At 36.1% G+C, this 12,195-nt stretch overlaps 4 protein-coding genes and 1 long non-coding RNA gene across 6 annotated transcripts; 4 read left to right on the forward strand and 1 right to left on the reverse strand.

The window, feature by feature from the left end:
• The first annotated feature begins 784 nt into the window (after positions 1-784).
• On the forward strand, positions 785-1,987 carry LOC106362169 (mediator of RNA polymerase II transcription subunit 32). Of its 2 annotated transcripts, none has more exons than XM_013802006.3 (2): positions 785-985; positions 1,321-1,987. In XM_013802006.3, exon 2 carries the CDS (start codon positions 1,337-1,339, stop codon positions 1,781-1,783), a length of 447 nt encoding a protein of 148 aa, XP_013657460.2. In that variant the 5' UTR covers positions 785-985; positions 1,321-1,336; the 3' UTR covers positions 1,784-1,987. The 2 variants fall into 2 exon arrangements, with proteins under 2 accessions (XP_013657460.2, XP_013657459.2); XM_013802005.3 differs by having other exon boundaries at positions 820-960.
• A 90-nt stretch (positions 1,988-2,077) lies between these two features.
• On the forward strand, positions 2,078-4,067 carry LOC106362168 (dehydrodolichyl diphosphate synthase complex subunit NUS1). The gene is made up of 8 exons (XM_048738246.1): positions 2,078-2,220; positions 2,484-2,535; positions 2,719-2,989; positions 3,068-3,129; positions 3,203-3,404; positions 3,480-3,576; positions 3,662-3,744; positions 3,875-4,067. Exons 2-8 carry the CDS (start codon positions 2,488-2,490, stop codon positions 3,880-3,882), a joined length of 771 nt encoding a protein of 256 aa, XP_048594203.1. The 5' UTR covers positions 2,078-2,220; positions 2,484-2,487; the 3' UTR covers positions 3,883-4,067.
• On the reverse strand, positions 3,993-6,037 carry LOC106362167 (ATP-dependent Clp protease proteolytic subunit 6, chloroplastic). Its single transcript, XM_013802002.3, has 9 exons — positions 5,796-6,037; positions 5,620-5,681; positions 5,465-5,516; positions 5,107-5,308; positions 4,949-5,014; positions 4,730-4,870; positions 4,590-4,643; positions 4,407-4,499; positions 3,993-4,249 (listed from the first exon to the last, which is right to left on the reverse strand). Exons 1-9 carry the CDS (start codon positions 6,029-6,031, stop codon positions 4,202-4,204), a joined length of 954 nt encoding a protein of 317 aa, XP_013657456.2. The 5' UTR covers positions 6,032-6,037; the 3' UTR covers positions 3,993-4,201.
• Positions 6,038-6,536: 499 nt separating this feature from the next.
• LOC106360232 (ankyrin repeat domain-containing protein 13C) lies at positions 6,537-9,297 on the forward strand. Its single transcript, XM_013799818.3, has 3 exons — positions 6,537-7,554; positions 7,650-8,360; positions 8,767-9,297. Exons 1-3 carry the CDS (start codon positions 7,024-7,026, stop codon positions 9,064-9,066), a joined length of 1,542 nt encoding a protein of 513 aa, XP_013655272.2. The 5' UTR covers positions 6,537-7,023; the 3' UTR covers positions 9,067-9,297.
• A 566-nt stretch (positions 9,298-9,863) lies between these two features.
• On the forward strand, positions 9,864-11,872 carry LOC106360231. Its single transcript, XR_001272725.3, has 2 exons — positions 9,864-11,466; positions 11,562-11,872. It is a non-coding gene; the product is annotated as an uncharacterized LOC106360231 (long non-coding RNA).
• The last annotated feature ends 323 nt before the right edge of the window (positions 11,873-12,195 follow it).

The raw sequence follows: 12,195 nt of genomic DNA on the forward strand, positions 1-12,195 counted from the left end.
AATTGTTTTGATGACTCCTGGATATTATTGTTGGACATTTATTATTTTTTAGGAGTCAATCAAGTTTAGAAAATGTTATCAATACGTTTTTAATAACCATAATTTTTTTTTCCTTTTTAAAGTTGAAAATTAAATGAAAGTATCCTTGATTTGATTCAACAGTTTGACTAATATTTTAATAATGATTCAACATCGAAAAATATGAGTTTCATATTCCAAAAAATGTAATTACATATATTATATATTATGGAAAAAAATTAAAGAAAATTTCAACATGGTACAACGTATACCGTCAGACAGAAATTTGATAGGACGGTTCAAAATTGTGTAGTCAAATATAATTTTATATAATAGATAAAATTATTGCATGTAAAATCATTTATATAATATTTTTTTATAGATTATAAATAACACAATTAACCACAAGTTAAAAATGTTCAAAAATTAAAAACTAGTTTAAAACATTTAGTTTAGAATTATTCACAACTAAAAATATATTTATTAAATAAACTTGCGTTATGCAAATTTAGCATATTATTAACTTTAAAAAGTTCTAAAATAAAATTCTTGCATTTCAGTTGAAAAAGAATTTTGATATTATATTTTTTTTAAAGCTTTGCAATTAGATTTACAAAGATTGGGTTGTGAGATTTGATAATGCTAAATATTTTTTTATTACATTATCAGATAAATATAATGCTAAATATTCATTCAAAAGAAAATAGCAAGAGAAAGAAAGCAAAACTATGTAATCTTTTTTGGATAAGTCAATGTAATGGGCTGACAGAAGAAAAAAAAAGACTAATAAAATAAATTATGCACTTATCCGGTTTATTTCGGTTAGGTTTGTATCAAACCCGGTCTTGTTGTAACAATTAATAAGCCTAACCAGATATATACAGAGAGAGAGAGCGAGGGAGAGAGAGAGAGAGAGAGAGAGAGATCTCCGTTTCAGCTCCGGTAAGTTTCAGAAGCAATCGAACATGTTAAGTTCTTGTAACAAAGATGTAATCTTTAAGCTTCCATTGCTACGGCGTTGAAGTTTGCTTCCTAGGATTTGGATTTCTCTAACCAATTCAGAGTTTTTGTGTTTAGGGTTCTTGTTTTTGTGTTTAGAGTTTTTGTGTTTAGGGTTCTTGTTTCAATGCCTAAAGTTTTAGACTTTACTCATTTGGTGTCTAGGGTTCTTGTTTCAATGCCTAAAGTTATAGACTTTACTGTGCTCTTGCTTGCTTGTTGTTTCTGTAGAGAAAGCTGATTGTTTTAGAACTTTTAAAATCTCATACTGTTTATATTTGATTGGGTTCTTGATGTGAGCAGATTCTTGAAGTGGTAAATGGATAACATTGTGGACTCGTTGAACAAAGCCTACGAGAAGTTCGTTATCGCCTCAGCTGATGTTCTCGAGTCCAAAGAGAGTGCAGGCGGGCTAAAAGCCTCTCTCACCGACGCTGCGTTAGAGAATTTCAAGGAGAAGTGGGAGCTGTTCCGCGTGGCGTGCGATCAAGCTGAGGAGTTTGTGGAGTCGGTGAAGCAGAGGATTGGATCCGAGTGTTTGGTTGATGAGGCTACTGGCTTAACAACAACAACAACAGGAGGAGGAGGTAGTAACTCAGGCCAAAGCGTTGGCGCTGCGACTAGTCTCCCTCCCATTAGCGCGGTGAGGCTGGAACAGATGAGTAGAGCGGTTAGATGGCTTGTGCTTGAGCTGCAACGTGGGTCTGGTGGTGCGGCTGCTGGTTCTGTGCATTCTCCTAGGTTCTCTGAAGACTCCACTCAATAGAGTGTGTGTCCTACTACTTACTACACACTCCTTTTCTAATCTAAAACTGCAGATGCATTACTCTTTTGAGTCTTTATATTCTGACCAAGCAAGAAGCAATACTTATTGCTGAACCGTTTGATTTGTTCTGAATCTTGAGTAAAGAGAGACTGTTTTTATCTTTTTTTGTAATTCTTTATATATTATTATGTTTCTGTTTGGTTAGTGTGGTTTTTATGTTTTGTATTAAAACATGATAAAAAGGCAAACGAAAAAATGTGATTCCGAAGGAAAGATAGATTCACAACAAAAGCGTGACAAGTAAAGTTAGGACACACGTGAAAAGAGTTTGAACCCTGAGACGCTCAGATAGAGAGTTAGTTTGCTAAGAGGCTTAAGCCAACTATCACCAAAACTAAGATTCTGGGTGTGATCCAGAGGCTAGTAGACCCTCGAAAGTGCGTCTCTTCCTCTTCTTACCTCGGCAACGGCAAGTTCTTCTTTTTCTCCCCGATTAGTTCTGGATTTAAGGATAGCTCGATTGGTGGTTATTCGTTATAGTCACTTGTGTGCGTCTATGTGTTTCTCTTTGATCTGTCTTTTTTTGTTTGTTAGTTCTGCTTCTGCTTATACCGCAATTAACTATGTTATGAAAAGTCCTTTCCTTTGAATTTTGTCCTCCTGTTCCTTCTTACTGGTTCTGTTTCTTTGTAATTTTTAGATATATGGATTTCAATGACCCGATGCTGCTCCTGAGTTCCCGGATTGGTCAAGTGAGTTTTCTCCTTATTGTTATAATGATGATCTTTGGGAGGCTTTTTAGTTTACTACTTACTACTTGAAGGCTTATGGAACTAAGTGATAAGAACCGTTTGGTGTTGCCTCAGACGTGCTTAGATCATGTGAAGTTAGTTATTTGTAATTCATCTGTTCCTATGTGTTTTTATATCCCACAGATTGGTGATCTTGGTCTTGATTTGCTATGGCGTTTCTTACACATAGTTGTGAGCTTATTCCACATCGTCTCTGGCATCTTTGAGGCAATCCAAAGCTATGCGATCTCGTTAGGACTGATTCAGAAGTACAGCTCCATCGACATTGAGAAACTCATGTGTCTGGCTGTTGTAGTGGATATCGAAGTAGCTCGAGATGTTGCCAAGGTTGTTGAGCTTTTACAGTGGTTAAAGACCATTGGGGTGAAACAAGTTGGTCTGTTTGACTCCCAAGGTAAGATGCTTTCATCAAATCATCTCTAATTGTCCCTTCATGAATACACATTGATGGCTCAGAGTTTGCTTCTTTTAGGTTTGTTGAAGAAGTCCAAGGATATGATCCTTGAACTGGTGCCAGGTTCAATGTTGTTACAGGTGTGATAATCTCAAATACCTTATCTTTAGCTTCCTTATCTCATTGCACAGTGTATGTTTTCTTCTTTCATAGGAGACTGGTGAAAAGGACATTTCTCCTGACCGGAAGGAGGGCATTGCTATAGAGTTCATTTCTTCGTCGGACAACAAAGAAGCTGTTGTGAAGGCAGCCAACATACTACTTCAGAGACACTTGAAAGCCAGCCATCCTGAGAAGGATGAAGGGGACAACGTTTTTACTGAGTCTCATTTGAATGAAGCTTTAAGAGTTGTTGGTTTGTGTTGATTCTCTCATTTAAAACTCAGATAACTGTTAAAAGAAAAGGAACTGATGATCTAAACTGTGGCAGGTGAGAACGTACATGTACCTGATCTTATGCTGGTTTATGGACCTGTGAGGAGCCATCTCGGTTTCCCTGCTTGGAGACTTCGATACACTGAGATCGTGTATGTTCTTTGTACTTCCCACCTCTTAAATCTTCAGAGCTAAATCTCATAAAGAACTTTTCTTGGTGTATTTGTTTGTTGATAGACATATGGGATCGTTGAAGTATATGAGATATGGTTCCCTTCTGAAGGCAATCCACAAATTTACAGGAGTGCGCCAAAACTATGGCAAGTCTTTTCTCTTTTGACCTGGATTTGAGTCACCTGTTTGTCAATCTTGTCTTTTATATCCAGCTTTTACTTTGGATTGAGTTTGCTTTCTGCTAATGGGAAGAAACTGGACTTTTTTTCTTGACAGGGGTTTGATGATGATTGTCCGGGCGCAGATGGTGTTATAGAGATTAGTTTTTGGTTTGTGATTCACATATATGTCGTTTCAAATGAGACATGGAGTTACTAATCTAGTGCTGCCACCATTATTGCAAATTTGTTCACATTTTGTTCTGACAACCAGTAATGCTACAGAGTTCATTGCATAGAATTTGATTACATAACTGAATAGTAAAAAGCTGAACCGAAATAGAACATAAGTTTTCAGATTGGTTACAACTTTTCATATTCAAATGAAATGGGAAAGTCTGAACATCGCTATAAGCTGCATCTATGCAATGTCTTGCATGTTGCTTCAGTATTCTGTTTCCAATAGACCATCGATAAGCCCAAATTCAAGCGCCTGCATAAGAAAAATAACCATAAAAAATATCAATACACAAGATTCAAGTACAATGGTGTATAGGGATATGATTATGAGGAGAAAAGACCATGCCCACGAGCTGTGAATATAAGCTCATTTGAAGAAATTCGAGTTAGATTTGGTTGGTAACATTTACCTCAGAAGCGGATAGGAAACGATCTCTTTCAGTGTATTGCTGCACTGTCTCAAGAGTTTGTCCAGTGAAAGCTGCATACATCCTGTCAATTTTCTGCACGCCAGAGGCAACCAAAGAGATCAATCAGACCAAAGAGTCAAATTCTTAGCTCCAAGAAGCATGAGAATAAAGAGAGAGACTTACTTGTCTGGCTTCGATGGCTTCATTCACCTGTCTCCTCACGTCCTCCACATGTCCCTGCAGAGTTTAAGTTAAACATGAAATCAGTTTCAAGTTCATTGCGTATAAGATTCCAAGTACTAACAAGAACTAAAGAGACATACTCCACATCCAGTTTGAGGTTGATGGATCATGACACGAGTGTTCGGCATTGCGTAGCGCATTCCTTTCTCACCTCCAGCAAGAAGAAGTGCTCCTTGACTCGCTGCTACTCCAAACGCTACTGTTCCAACTTTAGGCTTTATCTAAAACCATCATTTACGAGCAAAATCTTAATAGGTTAATATACTGCAGCTACTCATGATTAAGAGAAAGGAACTTACCCAAGACATACAGTCATAGATTGCTAAGACCGAGTAAGTACTGCCTCCAGGACAATTCAAGTAAATCTAAAGCAGAGAACAATTACTTGTCAGTAAACATGAGATTTAACTTTTTAAAGAAAAGCAGGTGGGACATAGTGTAAGTTAATTGAGCTAACCAAGATGTCGGATTTATCATCAATAGAAGCGAGGGTTACAAGCTGAGATATGACACGCTGAGCAACCTGTGCGTTGATTGGTTGTCCGATGAAGATTATGCGGTTTCGGAATAACACTGAAGAGAGGTCCAAAGGTCCTCCAGGGGTCATCACTGATGGCATTACAGGCGGGTTTCCTTTCTTCGCCACTATAACTCCAGATCTATACATTGCAACACGGAAGAAACAAACTCAGTTATACCAATTTGCAACCGTACAGCTTCTAGTAGGCAAGTAACACAATAAGTACTAAGAACTTTGACAATCAATCTAGCTTAAGAGAAACACAGCAATGGTGAATACATAATCAAGAGATGACCTTGGAGCAATGCTACGAGGATCTTTGTTGCCAGAGACATTACTCGAAAGTCCTGAAAAGCAGCATCAAACACAACCCAAATCTCAGACACACATCAACTCAACTCAAAATAATACTTCTCCAACAATAAATAATCAAAGAGGCTTTAAAGTTACCAGCTTTCAGTGAATCACCATACGGGCTTGGAAGAGCAGAAACTATACGCCTTGTAAGATTTCTACACAAAATCAAATAAACAATAAAAGACATAAACTTTTTGGGTCAGTTACAATGGAGCAAGTGTATAGTACTAGCGTAACTCGTTTTGAGAGTGTGATTGCGATTAGAGTACCTTTGATTGCGAGATAGATACGAAGTGGGTTTAGCGTTTCTAGTTCGAGAAGAGAAGGTAAGACTCAGAGGAGGTGAAATTGCCAAACCCGCCATTACTGCTAGCAGAGCTCTAAGCTTTTTTCTGTGTTGAAAATTTTCGGGTTCGGGGGAGGATAGACACGGAGGAGGGCAAGACTCGAGGTTAATGTTTGGACACGAACAGAAACTGAACCCAACAGCAACAAAGACAGGCATGAGAGTCTCTGTATCACCCAGCGGGTTCAAAAACCAATCCAAAATTTTTTATTTTTATTTTCATCTGACATCTAAACAATTTAATAATAATAATTACAAAAATACTTAACCTCAATAGGTGAAAAACTTTTTTTTTTCATAATGAAAACGTTTCTGTTGTTCTAACTGTTATATTTTATATGTCATAATGATTCATTACTTGACATTTGACCATAACATGTTAATTTGGTATAATAAAATACACCAGTCATAATTTTAATTGGCTTGTTTTGAATTTGACTAATTGTTTTGATTAACTTTTCTTTTCTCACATAGATCTAATTTTCTAAAATAAAAAATTATATATTAGGATGTGATTGTTGTACACTACAAAGTCATTATAAATATATATCTATATTTTTCGCATTAAAAGTTAGAGTGGTTAATATCAATATTAGAATTTTATATTTAATTTATTATATAATTAAAATGAAATTTATGTTAACAATATCATATTTATCTGTTATATTAGATAATGATGATAATTAAATATAGTAAATTGTCAAAAAAAACATATTTGGAAAAGTAAGATAATTTTTATATATATTGTGTTATTATCTAGAAATAATATTGTATATTATTAAATTTCAAAATGTATGAGTTTAAACGTTTTATAATTAAATACTAATCAAGCAAAATATTTTTATAAAGATTTTTTAAAATATTACACCAAAAAATGTTTTCTAAAATATTTTTAATTTTTTTTAAGAACATAAATAGTAATTTATTATGCTGATTTTTTGAATTAATAAAATATAAACTAATACCTAGTTGGATTAAAAATCTGTAATTTAAAAACTGTGTTAGTCAAAAAAAAAATCTAGTAATAAAGTTTTCACTTAGCTAAAGAGTTATGGATTTAATTGTTTTTTCGTTGACTGTTGACTAGATAAATACAGAAACATACTTATTTGCTTCAGAGTTATTCTAACTATTCAGTACCGTGAAATAACATGGCAAAGCCTTCGCCGGTGAATAAACCAACCACAACTCTAGATGACTACGCTCACAGTCCATTCCATTACGCCGTCGTTTTAGGAGACCACGCCGGCTTAATCCGTCTCGTCTCGTCCTTGCCTAAGCTAACCGAACCAGAACAAATCCACACCGAGTCCGACTCGATAAGCCAAGAGCGAGCCGCCGAGATAATCTCCGCCGTCATCGACCGCCGCGACGTCCCGTTCCGAGAAACGCCTCTCCACTTAGCGGTGCGCATCGGCGACGTTCTCGCGGTGAAGACGTTATCCTCCGCCGGCGCTGATGCCGCGCTTCGGAACGTCGCAGGCTGGAACGCGTTGGACGAGGCGGTTCGTCGCGGGAACGCCGAGATCACGGAGATGATTCTCCGGCATCAGCGGCGTTCAGCGTGGTGCAGATGGAGGCGGAGGCTGCCGTGTCTGATCGCGGTTCTTGAACGCATGAGAGACTTCTACGTGGAGGTTTCTATCAGCTTCGAGAGCTCCGTGATCCCCTTCTTTGGGAAGGTTACCGGTTTACTACTAGTTAACCAACATGGTTTAAGTTTTCTTTTTGCTTAACCGGTTGTAACAAACTTTGGTAAATTTATTTCATTCATTAGGTAGCTCCTTCCGATACTTACAGGATATGGAAACAAGGCGGAGATCTACGTGCTGATACGTCGTTAACCGGGTTCGACCGGTTTAAAATTCGCCGCGCGAACCGGAGATTTCTTTTCTTAAGTGACGATGACGTGTCTAGTAGTCCCGGTACGTTGCTTGTGTTGAACAGAGAGGATAAAACGATATCGAACGCGTTTGAAAACGCGGGTGAGACGGTTAGCGAGAGAGAGATGGATGTTACCAAAGCAGAGCTCGTTGAGATGAAGAACTGGCGAGGGAAGGAGAAGGTTGAGACCGTCGGAGAGTGGAAAGCGAAACGTTACGAGGCCAAGAACGTGAGTTTTAGTTTAAAATCGCCGAAAGTTGCCGTCGCCGCCGGAGAAACAGAGAAGAACTCGCCTTCGTTAACGAGGCAGCTCAGTTGTTCCGACGTTGAGGAGAAAGAAGTTCAGCCGTCGTCGTTGCGGAGGGGGAGAAAGTCGGTTTCTTTACCGGCGGCGGAGGTTTCTGTGGCGGGTTCGGTTCCAAGGATCAAAGGAAAGGAGACTGTGAAGAGCTTGAGTCCTTTGGTTTGGTTAACGGATGATTTTCCTTTGACGACGGAGGAGCTGCTTCCGGTTCTTGATATTTTAGCCATTAATGTTGAAGCCGTTCGGAGAATGAAGGAGCTGCTCACCGTTAAGTTCCCGCCGGGAACTTTCCCGGTTAAGGTATTTTTTTGAAACACTTTTGTTTTAACCGAATTGCGCCAATAACAGTTTATCATACGTGTCGTCAGTTTATTGGATAATTTAGAATTAATGCTGATGTGGCAACATCACTAACCGTTTTACGGTTTGGTCTCCCATTTAATTTGGTTTGATTCGGTATGATCGTTTAATTATGTTTAGATGGTAGTTCTTAATTAAGTGCATCTAACGTACCATTTGATAAAAGTCTTAGAAATGGAGATTTTATTCTGTTAAATATTTTCCGTTCCGCTTAATTCGTTCTAAATTAAAATTTAATGGGGAACAAATAATTCAAATTTTTTTATTTATTTTCAATCTTGGTTTAACGGGTAAACCAATAATAGACAGTACTGATTAGCTATGTTTTGTCTTTGGTGGGAACCAGATGTCGATACCGGTGATCCCAACGGTGAAGGTAGTCATAACATTTAGCAAGTTCGTGGCTCTCCCGTCGATGGATTTCTACACACCAGTGTCAAGCCCGAGTCACATCTCAGCTGGAGTCGAAGACCAATGCGACGTGGAATCTGATATAAGAACCTCGACTACAAGGCGATCATTCTCTTGGCTGAGACTGAAGGCTACCAAGAAAAGCTCACAGCGACGGTTGAAGAAGGAGCAGGCACAAAAGGAGGACCCATTTGCAATACCAGCAGGGTATAAGTGGACGAGCAACACAGACTAATCAGGTAATCATATACTATTTGGGCTGAATGTTTTGATGGGACAATGTTATAGTCTTATAGATGATTAATACTATGTGTTTCATTTTGTTGTTGTTGTAAACTCGTGACGTCAACCATGAAGAATCTATCGTCGATCAAGCTAAGTCAAAGAAAGATGATTACGATGTTTATAATGTTCTTGATCACCTAACTCTCGTTTAGGATAGTCTTAAGTTGTTATCTTCTATGATAATAATAAGTGGAATTCCAGTTATAAATATATAGCCAAAAGCAGAGGCGTGCCTACAGTGTATTAAAAAAAACATTCGCCTCAGGTCCCCGATTAATATAACTGTTTTTAGGGTCCCAAAATTTAAAATAATTTCTACTATAGTGGTTTAGACTTATATAAAAAAAACATTTCTACGAAAATTATTTTTTGAATTCATGTATTTTTTTCTATATGACATAATATAACATATTTACGTTATAAACTTATTCTTTTACAGTATTAGAGTTGTGTATTTGGTGAAAATAATATATTATATTAGAAAATTATTTTTATTACGGTTGTAAATAAATTTATTTTTAAAACTTGCCTTAGAGCATCTCCAACCCCACTCCATATTTTACTCCAAAATTGAGAAAATAGAGTAATCCTTTTATTTTTTTGTTCATTACTCCATTTTCCACTCCATTTTCTCAATTTTGGAATAAAATATGGAGTGGGGTTGGAGATGCCCTTAGACCCCTAAAACTCTTCGCACGGCGCTGAGCCAAAGCATAGATTTAAATAATTGATCTGAACGCAAACGTTATATATGATTGGGTCTAAAGTTCACATTAAAATTTACGTTAATGTTTGCATTTTCTTTGTATACCTTATCATTAGTACATGTAAAAGTATGAAACACATGTTTTTCTACAGAAAAAATTTAGAGGATGTTCCCTACCGAGAGGTCCAAACTATTTTTTAGAAAAATAAAGAATTTTCAACGTGAGTTTAACTCATAATCTCTTAGATTCATACTAAGATTATTTAAGAGTTTTAGTGCGTAGTTAAAACTTAAAACACATGTTCACACTTTCAACGGGATGATCACTTTCGTGAACGGTGAACTTTTGAAGACGATGCATTTGTTTCTTTTTTCTTTCTTCTTTCATAGGTACATATAACGAAAAATATTTGAACATTTTAAGGAAATATTAAATAAATGATAGGAACTTAACAAGAAAAGAAATAAATAGCGAGGGAGAATATTTGGAAAGATGAGCCATATTAACTCCGAAATTCAAATGTATATTGGGAGTGACATAACCCCACCAACATGCCTTGCTTTCTCTTACAAACCTCATAAATACTAAATTGAAAGGTCGAGGGAGTTCCTTTAATTAATCGTTATCTAGTTATGTATCATCCATAGTTCATTTGTTTATAGTTTAGAATCAGATACTCGTATTACAAATAAAAATATACAACGATTTATTACTGTATAAAAACACCAGTAAAATACGTAATGAAAACTTCGGATATATTAGTTCATGCTTATTTTGTCGGGGCTACAAATGGATTAGTTCAGTTCATGTAATAAGAAACCAATCAATTCTTTTTCTCTCTATAATAAAATAACTAAATGCATATTTAATGGAAAATAAACATATTATATTGATTTACATAGAAGAGTTTGAGGTGGTTAGGTCACATATTTAGATGTTATCAGAGACCAATTTGTTAGGCCACTGCGGCAACGAATTTCTTGGAATTCATCTGAAATTATTTTGATAATTGATATCATCGGTTGTAAAATATATATATATATATTTATACATACTAGTATAAACAATTCAAATTTAACAAGAACACATACTAATACCTATATTCGAAAAAAGTATTCTATAGAAACAGTTCAAATTTAATTAACAACCTCCTTTTTGGTATGGGGTTGTTGGTCTAATTTAATGCATAGTCTCTTCTTCTTCAACCATCTTCATATTTATATCATCTTCTTCACTTTGCAGTCCCATAGACTTTGTAAAATAGCCAAACTCTTCTTCTCTTCTCCCTTGATTCTTCTCCTTACTACTTTTGACGTTGCCTAAGAGTTTTGTAAGGATCCAGTGACCTTTCCCGGTAAAGTAAGTTTTTTGTGCCGACAATCATTTCTTATATAATTTGATTTGATGTATAGTTGATGCTACTCTTTTGTTCTCGATTTTCTGGAGCTGACTAGTGATAATCGGGTGAGACTGGTGTTGATGTAAAGGTAACGCGAGATATTAGTGCGGTTCAATCAAATAGTCGTACTCTTAGCTATTAGAGATCGGTTTTGTTCGATTGAGCCGTGCCAATATCACGCATAAAACCAACATGGCAAAGATGGTTATTACCCGTAAAAGTATATTGTCAGTCTTCTTTTAAGGTATATTGTCAATCTTTTTTTAAAAAATAATTCCATTCTGAATGATATCCAGTTTGATAATTTCTTATTACTTTCTTTTTGTTTTACTTTGCAAGCTTCCAAGGTACATGATGTTAACAAGTAACACAAACCCCAAAATCCAAGTACAAGGGCGAAAACACTTCTATTTTTAGAAAGTATCAAAGGAATTTCAAGCAAAGAATATGTAGTAACATGCTAAGGGAGTAGAAGTTGTAGCTAGATCGTAAATGTTGTCGTTGTTTACAATAGTGAGAATGTTGCAACAATTCTAAAAAGTTATATATATGTTTTTTAGTTTGTAATTACTGCACTTGAATCTATAATTTAACTGCAGACAGATTTGTCTTGGTTTTATTAATTTAATAAGTGTATGGTTTAAGAGCTTTTTCGTTAATCATACGACAATTACGAAGTCTGTTTGTGGACTCACTCTAAATAATCAACAGCCTATAGGGTTTAAACATATTAAATTTCATCAAGTCGTTCAACATTTTCTGGAAACATGTTTGCGACAAAATGTAAACATTCTCCGGAAGTATGTTAGGATTATTCATAATTTAGTTGAAAAGAAACATTTTCTTTAGTATACTCTTCCCAGTCTCCCAGACGATGTCCAACGACTTGATCAACTATGTGAATAATAAAAATCAAACATGACGGTAGACTTTTTCACGAAATAAAGATTTAAAGATGCGAGAGTTGTCCTGA

This window comes from Brassica napus, chromosome A8 (genome assembly GCF_020379485.1).
Source record: "Brassica napus cultivar Da-Ae chromosome A8, Da-Ae, whole genome shotgun sequence".
In the NCBI taxonomy this organism is placed as follows: Eukaryota; Viridiplantae; Streptophyta; class Magnoliopsida; order Brassicales; family Brassicaceae; genus Brassica; species Brassica napus.

Coding starts and splice junctions, on each gene's coding strand:
- LOC106362169 (XM_013802006.3), top strand. CDS start 1,337: ATGGATAACATTGTGGACTCGTTGAACAAAGCCTACGAGAAGTTCGTT.
- LOC106360232 (XM_013799818.3), top strand. CDS start 7,024: ATGGCAAAGCCTTCGCCGGTGAATAAACCAACCACAACTCTAGATGAC. Junction 7,555..7,649: donor TGATCCCCTTCTTTGGGAAG/GTTACCGGTTTA, acceptor TTCATTCATTAG/GTAGCTCCTTCCGATACTTA. Junction 8,361..8,766: donor CGGGAACTTTCCCGGTTAAG/GTATTTTTTTGA, acceptor GGTGGGAACCAG/ATGTCGATACCGGTGATCCC.
- LOC106362167 (XM_013802002.3), bottom strand. CDS start 6,031: ATGCCTGTCTTTGTTGCTGTTGGGTTCAGTTTCTGTTCGTGTCCAAAC. Junction 5,517..5,619: donor TGGTGATTCACTGAAAGCTG/GTAACTTTAAAG, acceptor GCTGCTTTTCAG/GACTTTCGAGTAATGTCTCT. Junction 5,309..5,464: donor CCTCGTAGCATTGCTCCAAG/GTCATCTCTTGA, acceptor TGCAATGTATAG/ATCTGGAGTTATAGTGGCGA.
- LOC106362168 (XM_048738246.1), top strand. CDS start 2,488: ATGGATTTCAATGACCCGATGCTGCTCCTGAGTTCCCGGATTGGTCAA. Junction 3,405..3,479: donor TGAAGCTTTAAGAGTTGTTG/GTTTGTGTTGAT, acceptor AAACTGTGGCAG/GTGAGAACGTACATGTACCT. Junction 3,577..3,661: donor CTTCGATACACTGAGATCGT/GTATGTTCTTTG, acceptor GTTTGTTGATAG/ACATATGGGATCGTTGAAGT.